The following is a 13,406-nucleotide window of genomic DNA, read 5'->3' on the forward strand; positions in this document are numbered from 1 at the left end:
GGGATCCGACCCCTCGGCGGGAGCACCGCCGCACTTCCCAAGCGGCGCACTATCCAGTGCGCCACCGGGCCGGCCCAATTAGTAGTGCTTTTTAAGCAACTGATCTTGTTTAATTATTAATTTTCGTATTGTGCTTTCGAGATTTTTTTCTTTCATTTTACAGCAGTTATTTTCAGCCTCTTTTTACCCAACCATTAAACATGGTTTCTATATTTTTTTAATAAGATAATGTCATTTGAAACTGACCCTGTCATCCTCCAGAGACTCACTTTCAGAAGGTAGACTTTGCACTTTTCCATATCTGTTGTGATATTGTGCAACCTCAACATGACCTACTGTATGCCATTCTTGAGCTGATTTAACCAGACACACAATTAGCAATAAAAATATTCATTTCCTTCTTTCACAAAGAAACAGTCACCCTTGCTAAAGCACATAATTAATATTAGCACAGAGGAAATGTCAAATTCTTTACAAAACAGGGAAGGTAAAATTATATTTGCAGATCCATAACATCATCTTCATTTGAAGTGAAAGCAATTTGTCTTTTGCAAGGCTATTGGCTATTATTAGTTTTGTAGATCTTAAGTTTTTGTTTTATTTTTTCCTCAGTTTTGAGAGTCCTGTTTTAGTAAACTAACATCAATGGTTATTTGTAAAATTAACCATTTCAGACTTTAGGAGCTTAAAAGCCAAATATCTAGAGACCCAAAGAAGCTTAAAGTAATGCTTTATCTCTACAGAAAAGCTAATCAGTAGAAAGAGTGCTTATCTGCGGTGTACTTAAAAACTAATGACAAAATTACATTTTTCTTATTAAAAAAAAAAAATGTCCTCTAAAATTTAATGTCTTAACATGCCAGAACATAGAAGATCTAAGTCCGTCATTTAGCATTGCTGCCGATTTTAAACCCAGAATAACTAAGGCAAAATTCCCCAGAAAAATACAACTTTAGAAAAGTTACTTTAATGAATAGAGTTTTAAGTGTTGTCTTTCTGTATTTTGCCCCTAACAGTGAAAGTCTGTAATTCTTAGATGTAACCAACCATTTTTGTTTTGCCATATAAGACAAGCTGTGATTGTTTTTTTTCTTTTTTCTTTTCCTGAAATCAGTTAGAGCTAATTAAGACCTTCACATTCAGTGAGTATTTGCTTATCATCTAGCTGATTGTTTTCTTTTAGTAGTACTTCCAAAGATAGATTTGTAGAATAGTATGATACAGTACCTTTATTAACTTGGATTGGGTATATTGCATGTCAAAGCATATCTGTTGAAATATTTAGATTAGTATAATACTATATAACAGCTCAAGAGGTAAATGTAAACTTTTTCTCTCCAACACTCTTGTACTTGAATTTGTCAGGTCAGGAAAAGGCTTGAAAAAGTAAAACTACATGTCCATAGATAATAAATGAGGTTCCAGGGTGTACTCCACTCTCCACACTTCCCACCCTCATGATGATCCTGAGTCAGAGGCTAGTGCCCATAGGACTGGATTCTGGGATGTTAAGTAAGACCTACAACAGAGTTTTGAGTGTCCTCAGAGGTGGAGACCTGGAGAAGCAGACATACTGTCTTTGAATCCTTCACTTGAGGATATAGTACCTTTCAGAGCCAATTGGGATTATCACAAACTGAGGACAGATCCAGACCCACATCCCCTGCATGTTTTGGAACTTATCTGGTGTCTGTGGAAGAGGGGAAGTCAGGTGACCTGCACTTGATGCCTTTTCCTGTAGGGCTCAGGCTATTAAAAAAGCATGCTCTTTTATCCAAGCCTGAATCAAATATATAGATGAACAGTAAGTCCACAGAATCTGTATAATTTGTTTAGGATACTTTGTCCTTTAAAATATTAAACTGAGAAATGATCAGATATTCACTTTTATAGCAAACCTATGTTTTGCCAGCAGTCATGGTTAGGATTTGAGTTATTAGTTTAACTTTACTTTGAATGATAAAGAATACCCTAATAGAAAGTTTAAACACACCCTCTGGAAATGGTGCATTTAAACAAATGAAATACTTAGAGATTTACACACTTTCACAGCATAGTACTGAGTGATTGGCCCCTCTTTATATTTTTTTGTCTTAAAAAAATAAATTTGGGGCCGAGCCCATGGCGCACTCAGGAGAGTGCAGCACTGGGAGCGTAGCAGCACTCCTGCCGCGGGTTCAGATCCTATATAGGGATGGCCAGTGCGCTCACTGGCTGAGTGCAGTGCGGCTGGTCTCAAAAAAAAGGACAAAATAAATAAATAAATAAATAAAAATTTGTTTGGTATTATGAGGGCTAGAGATTGGAGGAGTATAAATCAACACTCAATAATACCTTATTTATTTAAATTACTTTAAACTGATGGGAAAACTTCCTACCCAGTTCCACTATCTGCATACAAAAAAAGGGTGGCAGTAAAAATACAGTGACCAAATCAGTCTCCTACCTGACTTGTCTCATCTGCCTTGTTTGAATCCCATGAAAAGTAGATGTTGATGTAAAGTTTGTATCTCCCATTGTCTGGCTGCATCTGCCACCACAATCTTTGAATTGCTGGGCAGATGCCACAACTGTTGTTGAAAGAATAGAAGATTGACCTTGGGTTAAGATGGAATTCCTTTATTGTGCAGACACTGCAGTAGCCAGGGTGCTTTAAATGCCTGGCGTTGGTTCTGCTGGCAGTAGTCATAGGGCCTCTATTGTTCATGTTCAATTGTATTCCTTGCTCACTGTTGCTTATTGAGATGGAAAAATAGAATTTGAGGAAAAGGGTTCCAGATGTTCCTAATCTATTTTAGAATTACAGGCATTTGATAACCATACTGTTTGATGAATGCTCTGAATTTTTTGTTCCTAGGAGTTAAAGAGGGCTGCACTGCCTCCACGGAGCCTTCAACAATTGAACTCCCAGATTATTTGATGTAAGTTTATATGTCTGCCAATGGGGAGCACTGTTTAATTTTAGAAAGTTGGCTAATTCTTTTCTCATAATTTGCAAATCAGAAAAGTAAGAAGTTCCAGAAATAGAGGAGTCCTGGAGCCACCCCTGCAATTGAAAGGTTGCCATTAAGTCTGCTTGTCCCAAATCCACCCTTGTCTGCATAAGCACGTTGTGCTTCCTCCTGCTCTGCGCTGTGTTCATTGGCCTTTAAGTATAGAGAAGCCTGCCCTTTGTTCCAGGGCCAGGCCAAGCATTTGATTATGGAATATTTCAGGGATCTGACTCTTCAAAGTTGACAGTCTATCAATGCACATTCGGTTACCCCAAAAGGATGGTTTTTTACTGACAAAGTGCTTGAACCTCTGCCCTTAATAATACAAAGTAGAGATAGACTGATTTTTATTTAAATACAGTTTTGCCCACAATTTTAAGAGGACAGAATAATAAAATTTGATCATTTTACTTTAGCACTGGTTATAATGTTTTTCTTGTTATGACAACAAGTTGCTAAATGCTGAGTTGGGGACATTTTTGCAACTGGTTATCACGAAAATTATAACTTGGACACGTAATTCTAGCTTTTTTACAGAATAAAAGGCTTCTGTGAGAAGAAAGTAATTAAGTTGCAAGAGCCTAGAAAAGCGGAGAGTGAAAGGGAAAACAGGTCTGACTGTAGATAGCTTTGAAAATTAACACATGTGCAAATAACTAGAATGGAGAATGGAACATGGGCTGTATGAACTTTTTTTTTTCCTAGTAGTAGCATCTCATGGTGGACAACATTAAACTATGCTTTTTAGCCCTGCTTGTTTCCAGAGTAGAGGACACTTTGGATTTAAAATGTGTTACTTCTGCTTAACAGTGATGCGAAAGCTACACTTACTAGGGAATGATATACAGCATGAAACCATGATGCTGATTATCTCTTAACCAACAGGAACCCGAGAAACCGTGCTGAGTACTGTCTCCTTTGAGGTAGTGTATAGTTTTAGAGTTCTGTGGGTTAACCTTGAAGAGCAGTTACACTGAGTTGGACCAGGAAGGGTTGGTTGTCTGCAGCCACGTTCCCAGGATAGCCCTTGGCTCCACTGCTGAGGAGCTTCACCTCTCCATCTGCAAACCCACTTCTCCTTCAAAGTCTTCTGAAAGTTGGCACCCTCAAGTAACAGCTACCAGTATAGTGCTCTCATCCTCTTGTGATGGATTTCGAATTCCTCTTTTTTATAGTAGGGATATATACTTGTTAGATATGACAGAATCGTGGGGTGAGACTAAAAAAAATTCTAAACTTTTCCCCATAGAGTCAAGGCTGTTGCTGTGTTATGCCAACTTAGTTAATTCTATATTTAGAAGTCTTTTTTTAGGTTACTGATCTAAGGATGGTTGCTGCATCTGCCTCAGTGCATTTCTATATGTTTGTCATGTTTCTAGTGCTGCCTGCTTGTTTGCTTAATTTGTTTATGTAAAGCAATTTATTTTATCCAAAAATTAAGTTTTATATAAGTACAGTAAATTTTCGAAAAATGACAGGAAAGCGTGAATTTTCAAAAAAACCACCAAAAATACAGAACTTCAGTTGCCTCATAAGAAAACCAAAAAGACATGCTATCAAATCTGAATGATCTGCTTTTGAATAATTCATACTTAAGCACAATATTCCTAATTTTTATGTAGTAAGAATACTTTTGTTACTTGTGGTTATAAGTTATCCAAACTTTTAAAAATTTTATTCTATCACTGCATTAAGAGCTAACTGTAGAACCATAACAGTTTTTGTTAAAAATAGTGAAATGTTTTTTATTAAAATGCTAGTATGACTACATAGTTTTCTATAATAGCAACACAATTGTTGGCCAATTTGGTATTTTCCCCTAAGGAAATTATTGAATAAAATACTGCTGGTATGATTTTGAGAAAGTGGGATAAATATATAAGAAATTAAATCTGATTTTCCAGATTGGTTGAACCATTTTGCTTATATACGCTTATCCCCAGGAACCTCTTTTTATCTCGGGGCTCCCTCTGGTGCGCAGTCAAGACAGCCCAAGTCTAGGGAGGACTGCTTCACTGCTTGGCTGGTGGTGTTCCTCTTACAGCTAAGACACCAGCAGGGCTGACTTAAACCAGCATGCTACGGCTGACTCAATTACACTTAGAAAATTAAACCACTGGACTGTCTAACTCAGCATGAATAAAAATATTAATGAGGACACTAAGTTTGCTCACTGCTTCACTTTTCTCACATTTGCAGCTAGGCATCTGTGATATAGCAATTTAGATAAAACTGGTATGATTATATAAAACCATTTGGAAACAACTGAACTCCAAGATTTTACCACAGTGAAGAATATATGTGGACCCCCAGGGGACATCCTGAAGCTTGTGCCACTTGCCTGAAATAGTTTTATCTCACAAAGTCAAGAGAATTTTGAATTCCATGACTGGAGCAGAGTGCAAAGAACCAGACCAGAACCCAATGTGATGCCAGTTCCCAGATCCGTAAACAAATAATAAGAAGTTTGTTTTAATGTTAAAATACTGTTTTAATTTATTTACCACTGAATAAATTGACACTGGGAAAGTGGCCCTTCACTTACCAGGTCCCTAGGGGTATACACACCCTGAAGTAAAACACAGATTTGTGGTATTTTATTTAACGGTCTTTCTGTTACACATAGTATGGCATTTAAATGTTTAAGAAGAACTAGAGAAATATACCTTTTTTTGATAACTTATTTTTAAAAATAATAAACAATTCTCCTTTTGTGTTTCATATATTTGCCTAGTCAGAAACATGAGGAAAGGGATAGGGGCAGAAAGCCTGAGGCACTTTGTTGAAGATTCCTGCAGGGGCAGCAGGTCTGAAAAGCTGAAAGAAAGACTTCCTCTCATAAAGCAGTGGGTCCAGAGAGAGCTTTGACTTCAGCACTTAGTGACTATGTGATATTCTCCTGGTGTTATGTTACCCATCTAGTCCTTCTGTCTCAATGTGACTTGTAACTGATGGGTTGGCCTCTGCCATTAGCATGGTGTTGAATTATTTTTGATAGAGAAAGGTTCAGGAAGCTAGACCTATGTAAGTATTGTTTTCTTTTTACATAGTTGCTCTTAATTCCATTGCCCCCACATCCTCTTCACATTCACTCCTTTCATTAAAGCTGTTAAGCTCTCCTTTGCGATAATCTCGCCTGGAAGGTCTTTGAAGGAGTAATTTGGCAGCAAACCAGTGGCAGAGTAGCATTAAATACTAGTGATACATACATGGATATAGTTTCTAAATACTTGATTTAAATTTCAGACTTAAGCAGTCATGTTTATTGTGTACCTACGCTCTGTTTCTTTTTTCTTTTTTTCTTATTAGAAAATACATCGCTATCGTCTCCTATGAGCAACGCCAGAATTACAAGGATGACTTCAATGCTGAGTATGATGAGTACAGGGCTTTGCATGCCAGAATGGAGACTGTAGCCAGAAGATTTATCAAACTGGACGCGCAACGAAAGCGCCTTTCTCCAGGCTCAAAAGAGTATCAGGTAAATGGATTCGTTTACTAGATGGACTGACTTTTATATTTTACCTTCTTTCTTTCCCTGCCACACCTAACCCCAGCCATCCCCCTAGCCTTTAGAACAAGTTCTCTGGCAGACCAGCCTCTCTGCTGCTTTAGGAAACCAAATACTTTATTTGAAATAGTTCTTAAAAATAAATAAACACAGCGAACCTATATTTCCACCACCGGTAAAAAAACTTTTGTGTCACTATAACACAATATATAGTGTTTTGAGAAAATACCAAACACAACTAAATAGGAAAAAAAGTTGGATCTTGGGATTCATTTAAATATTTGGTTACACTGCCAACTCAGACTACAGCTCCTAGGTCTGGTGCTGTCTCCCCAAAACTGTGCTATTTCAAGTAAATTTTTTAAAATTTTTTTAAACCTCAATCTTATATAGAATAGGGAAGATAGAAACATAGGATACAAAGGAGACTTAATACTACAGAGGTTTGGGGTTTAACTGAAGGAAAGTTTGGTGCTTCAAGCTATTCCAGAAGCTGTTGTTTGTTAACAGGTATTAATCTGTTTCAACTTCCCTACTTTAAGTGGTAATATTACTGCAGCTAACAAAGAACAATAGATGCCTGACTTGTCTCCTCATATTTTTCATAGCTCTTAGCAAAAGGATTGGTAGAAATGAATATTTCCCTCCTTGCATAGGCCAGAGTAATTTTGTCACACTTCATAGCCATGGATGATGGTATGGTGCCTCTATTTTGGCTCCCTACCATTGTTCTGACTGGAGAGAATGGATGAATTTTCCCACAACAGGAAAAATAGCCTGAGAACATTTGTGTACTAGAGATTCATTATGTCTTGTATTAGTGGGCCTTAATCTTTCAACAAGCTGGTGAGAGTTATGGAAGACTTTGCCAGAGGAATCAGTGTTTGGGGGGCAAGAGGTTGGTGATATAAACTGCTAAGATACATACCTGGTACATAAGGACAAGCTAGGTATATTTTTCCCAGACGTCTGATTTCCCCACCTATAGGCAGTCACTATTACTGATTTCCAATGTATTCTTTCAGAAGTGTGTGTGCTTGGTGTATGCATGTATGTAAACATGTGTGTATATGAATCGTATGTATAAACACAGAAAGTTCACATGTATACCATATTTAATTGAATCTAAGTTTTTTTCAGTTGTAAAATGTACCATGGCCCTACGTGCCAGTAAACTTAAACTATGATACATTATTGTTTATTCTGGTTTCATTAAAACGGGAAGAAGTGTTCATCGTAGAAGTAATGAAATTCTTGGAATATAATAGTATTCTATTTTTCCCTTTTAAATAAATGGTATCAAACTGTTCTGCACTTTGCTTTTTTCACTTAACATTACAATGCGTCTTAGAGAATTTTTTAATATCAGTACATACAGTGCTTCCCCATTTTTTAATGGGTTCTTATTCTTTGTATGGACTGATGGACATTTCCATTTTGTTTACTGTCTTTTGCTCTACAAACAGAGCTGCAGTGAATAACCTTGTATATACGTCATTGCACTCAGGGGCAAGTTCATCTGTAGGATAAGTAGAATTGCTGAGTCAATTTTGCATTTGCTATTTTGATAGCTGTTGCCAAATTGCCTTCCATAAAAATTGTACCAAGTTACATTCCCATCATCAATATTTCCTACACCCTTGCCAAATGTGTGTTAACTATTTGTATTGCCAAAAATAAAAAGAGTTGGTCTCTTCTGATTTCTAATTTTTAATTTTGTAGAATGTTCATGAAGAAGTCTTACAAGAATATCAGAAGATCAAGCAGGTAGGTATCATCATTGTTGGTTTTCTGACCTGTAGTTGAGAAGTGTTATAAATTCTGCAACGTAATTCCTTACTGTTTTTTTCATCTACAGTCTAGTCCCAATTACCATGAAGAAAAATACAGATGCGAGTATCTTCATAACAAGCTGGCTCACATCAAAAGACTAATAGGTGAATTTGACCAACAGCAAGCAGAGTCATGGCACTAGAACTCTGCTTGGACCAGAAGATGTGAATAAACTTAAGCTTATTTATTTAAAATTCCAAATGAGTTGTTCTAGATTCTAAAAAGATGAAACTTTGCCTGTTGAAAGTTTCAGTATTAGTAAACTTGAGTTACTTTTTTTTTTTCATTTTACTTTGCTTCCCTGCATTTCAAAACTGCTTTTTCTGGTCCTTCCCGCCCCCCCCCCTCCCGCCACCCCCAAGATTTGTGTTTGTTAATAGAAATAATTTTTTAGATATTGGAGATCCATTGTCTATACTTTAAATCATTTTTTTTTCTCAAAAACTTGTGTTTGTCATTAAGGATAATTTTTTTAGATATTGGGGATCCAGTGTCCACACTTAAAAGTTGTGTGTGTTTAAAAAAAAAAAAAAGTAGTGAAGTGCAAGGTGAAATGCTTTTGGATAAACATAAGCCTATTTTCTGACCTTTCTTAATGCAAACTCTTTGCCTTAAATGGTAGAATATTTAGAGTAGTGAAGTGCAAGGTGAAATGCTTTTGGATAAACGTAAGCCTATTTTCTGACCTTTCTTAATGCAAACTCTTTGCCTTAAATGGTAGAATATTTAGAAATTTGCACAAAATACAAAAAAAAAATTAAAACATTGTTTTGGAGGGTTAAAAACTAGAAAGGTGTATGAGCATTTGTATGTGTATAGACTTACATACACAAATGTATACATAGGCTGACTTGATCTAGAACATTAAATCCACCCTGCAAGTTAACCCCCCATTGCAATGGTTGCCTTAAGGTGTTTGCTAGTTGTGTACTTAGTGTGGTTAATCATTAGCTACACTGCTTCCCACGGGATTAGAGCAGTGGGAAGCACACTGCGGCCTACCAGCGTCTGAAGCGTGTGCTCGACCTGTATGTGTGCAGAGGTGGTGTGGATGTGAGTGTGCATGAAGGAAACAAAGCTGCTACTCTCAGTAGGCCAAACGCTCAGGTTAAACAACTGACGAGTGTTACTGTAGGTTTTATTGTGTTTTTTTTTTTTCTGTCAAATTGCTACTTCTATTGTGGAAGACAAAAGCATTTCCATTTCAACAGTTTGTCAGCTTTATTAATGTTGGGCAAAAATTGATATGTTATGAAAATGAAACAGATCTATAGTTTTGGGGCAAAATTATAAAATTAAATGTGTAGGTAACCTATTTATATACTGCTATAAAGTATTTTTTGAAGAGAGATATGCAAAGAAGCTATTACCTACATGAGATGTATATTTAAAGATTTTTTTTTCATCCTGGGTGCCAGGAGTATAAAAAAGAACAGATATATTTAACCATAACATACTGTGATTCATCAAACAGCACAAACTTTCATTTCATGGAGTTTATCTGTCGACACGGATTTAAACTATCTCTTGTTTTATCATGTGGGAACATAAGTTGTGTGGTCAGAAATATAAGGATTTTGAACGAATGTTGATTCAACTTGTGTTGTCTTATCGTATTGTCTTTTCAAGTGCTGCCAGTTGAAAAGGGAAGCATTATGTTTACAAACCTGTTTTGAAATGTTTGCCAAAATTTTGGTAGTATATTTAATAAAGATGTTTGTCTCCAGCATCCAAAAATTAAATAAATAACTTTGTTGTATATCACTGTAAACCAGAAAATGTTGGTATCTAGAAAATGTGAGAAAGCATGTAAATTAACTTTTCTCTTTGGAGTTCTTCTAAAAAACATAAACTGGAAAGATTAGATAATATATTAAAAGTATACAAAAGTATACAGATTATACAAAGACTGAAACAAGACCCTTTTGCACTATGACTCTGTAACATTACTGCAGAAATATGATTTCTATATAGCATGGACCTCCTAGGGAATTCTATTTCTTTTAGCATTGAGATCCCTGGTGCTCTTCCTTTTACCTCAGAATTGGTACAATCATTATTAAATATTAATTTATTTCAAACTTTAAGTTGAAAAAAGAAAAGAAAACAATTGGGGATAAATTTGGTCCTCGTATTATTAGAGTCAAGTCTTCTGAGGGGGGTTGTTTATAGTTAATGACATCATTGTTCTCAAAAGCAAGGTGCTTGAGCCACTTGCATCTCCCAAATTAGAACCTCTGGGTGTAGGGTCCAGGGAACTGCATTTTCACGTTTCTTGTGGGTGACTTTTGCAAGCCAAAGAATGAGAACCATTGACCCGGCTGTAGCTCTAAACTTTTAGGTCTCTAAAATCTTGTAATCTTGATTTGAAGGTCAACCATTGGCTTTTTTTTTTTTTTTAAAGGCCATTCCTGTCAGCAAGTGCAAATCACTTCCCCCTCTGCATGATCTGAGGTGCCCCCTCAGTTATTTCACTGCCAACTCTTATTTCAGAACCTGTTTACAAATAAGCCTTCCAGTTGGAGCTCCTACCCATCTACATCAGCACATCTTCTGGTTTACAAGTTGGGTAACAATGGAAGCTGGAGATGCTTTATGGAAATCCAGCATTGCACACCCATAGACTTGACCACATACCAGTAAAAGCCTTAATTTAGATGTTTGTTGTATACATTGGACAGATCCTTGCAAAATGTGTATCTATCAGTTTCGAGTTTGAGAGTTGTAAATCTCTAAATCTTCTATTACCCAGGGTTGCATCCCTTTTGAAGATGGGCATGAGCCAGTTAAAATATTTCTAATCATTTTTCATCCCCTACTGCAAGATTTCAAGACTCTTAACAAATGATTGTTGCAGGAATGGGTGGCCACTTAGTACAGATTACTCTGGTGAAAGAATTTATTTAGTTGTTTGGTTGGTTGGTTTGGTTTGGTTTTTTTGGAGGAATAGTAAGTATAAAACAGCATTGTCAACATTAGAGAATGAGTCGTGGTGGTGTTTTTTCATCACATTTCATCTACAGTAATTTGAAGGACCAACACCCATAAATCAACAGCAGATGGAATGAGCAGCTGATTTAAAGCAAACCAAAATAACATTAATTAGATGTGTTCTTTTTTTTTTTTTTTTCCTTTTTGTCTTTTTTTCGTGACCGGTAACAGGATCGCAACCCTCGGTGTCGCGCCCGTACCGCAACCAGCAACGGGATCGCAACCCTTGGTGTCGCGCCCGCACCGCGCTCAACCAGTGAGCGGACCGGTCTCTATATGGGATCCGAACCCTCGGCGGGAGCGCCACCACACTCCCAAGCGCCACACTCTACCGAGTGCGCCACTGGGCCGGCCCCAATGTGTTCTTTTTTTTAATGTGGGGATTTCTTCTTCTCCTATCTCGTTGATTTCCCGTGGAACACTTTATAGAAGTTAACTTTCAACTCTTTAAGTAGTAAGAGATATTCCATACTTGCTCTCACAAAAGTAATTGTTGTGGTCAGTTTATATCATTGTTCCATGCATTGATTATAAAAATTCAGTATTAATTTTCTTTCCTCTCTGATCTTATACCCTTTATAGGAGTTTTCTTTTCCCTTAAAGTATTTCACCTTATTATGTAAAACAAATGCATATTTGCGTATTGGAAGCAAGATGTTGAAATGTGATTTAAACAAAAATGATCCATCACTTCAGACACTCTGCTTGGGTGCCTTACTCTTTCCATCAGTGCACTTTGCTTCTGGAACCTGGTTGAAACTCTTTAGCCAGTTCATTGTCTTTCCTGCAGTGTGAGTGTCAAGTTACGTATGTATGCTTGGAATATGCCTTTACTACTTTTAAAGTTCTTAACAGTTTATTACTTGCCCAAGTGTTACTAAATCCTTTTCTTACGTGTACTGGATGGGGAAAAAATTATAGCCAGCACTTTGAGAGGAATGTTTTGGGGAAGGATATTAACTGACACTACTAAATGAAGGCCACAGAAGATGTTATCAATGTTCTTTGTAACCTGAAAATTGAACAAGGCTGTGAGGCTCATTTCAAACTACTTTCAAGTGTTAAAAATATATCTATGCTGTTTCTCAGTTGTTCTACCCAAATCATGTTAGGACTCTCAAAGGTAAAATGTCACAGGGGCTTTTCAGTTGTTACTAAGCTCCGCAGCTGTGATGGCCCCTGCTGTTCTACATCAATTTCAGTTCAATAAAAATGTTAACTTTGCAATTTTGTACTTGTTATTCCTTTGTCTCATTTCAAGGCTCTTAACTTTGTCTTAAAAAAAAAACAAAACAAAAAAACAACCCAGGGACAAAGTGTTCTCTGATGCCCTAATGTAAATGATCTTCCTGGGACAGAGATAGCACTTGTCAGTGCTTCTAGGAAGTGGGAGCAGGGTATTTGCTCCAGAACCCAATCTGTTTTATAAGTGTAGAAACAGCATCTACTAGGGGAACGTTAATCCTAGTTAACATTTATTGAGGGTTTCCTATTTATTACACATTTTTTTTCATGCATTATTCTATTTCTCCTCACCACCTGTTATCTCCATTTTACAGGTGTGTAAACCGAGGCTTAGAGAAGTTAAGAAATTTGCCCATCACATAGCTAGGAAATGGCAGAGCCTAAGAAGCCTGACGCCAGCATCTGTGCTCTTAACCACTATTCTATACTGCCCTTCATGTATTGATATAGGGTAAGACTAATTTTCCCAAAGTGACAATTCCAGTGACACCACACAGGGTAGATAAACTTTTTGATTCCTAAGAGGCTAGAAGGTGGGAGTCAGGGTAATGTCTAGTGGATTATTCTCAGTGAGTTGATTGTCAGAAATGATAGAATGAATCTGTAGGGAGGCCAAATACTTTTTGAGAAAAGGTCATTTCCCCTATGTTCCCTTCACTTTCAAATGTGTTGATAATAACAATTTCCTTAACCTCCAGTTTCTTAAAGTTTTCTGAAGGAATACTGTAGGAAGAAAAGAAGAAAGCTCCAGTTAATCATTGATATTAAAAACCTACAAGAATTAGTGCTATCGATGACCTGATTAGGTTTATAGGTAGCCTCAATGAGGAATG

At 36.9% G+C, this 13,406-nt stretch overlaps 1 protein-coding gene across 1 annotated transcript in view; it reads left to right on the forward strand.

Annotated features, from left to right (window-relative positions):
- ELL2 (elongation factor, RNA polymerase II, 2) overlaps window positions 1-8,538 on the forward strand; it is a 51,582-nt gene extending 43,044 nt beyond the window's left edge. The window contains exons 9-12 of the mRNA XM_008585798.1: window positions 2,858-2,921; window positions 6,303-6,474; window positions 8,227-8,271; window positions 8,363-8,538. Coding sequence (XP_008584020.1) covers window positions 2,858-2,921; window positions 6,303-6,474; window positions 8,227-8,271; window positions 8,363-8,479 — 398 coding nt within the window. The 3' untranslated portion in view covers window positions 8,480-8,538. The remainder of the gene's footprint in view (window positions 1-2,857; window positions 2,922-6,302; window positions 6,475-8,226; window positions 8,272-8,362) is intronic.
- The last annotated feature ends 4,868 nt before the right edge of the window (window positions 8,539-13,406 follow it).

This window comes from Galeopterus variegatus, unplaced genomic scaffold (genome assembly GCF_000696425.1).
Source record: "Galeopterus variegatus unplaced genomic scaffold, G_variegatus-3.0.2 Scaffold3720, whole genome shotgun sequence".
NCBI classification, from domain to species: domain Eukaryota; kingdom Metazoa; phylum Chordata; class Mammalia; order Dermoptera; family Cynocephalidae; genus Galeopterus; species Galeopterus variegatus.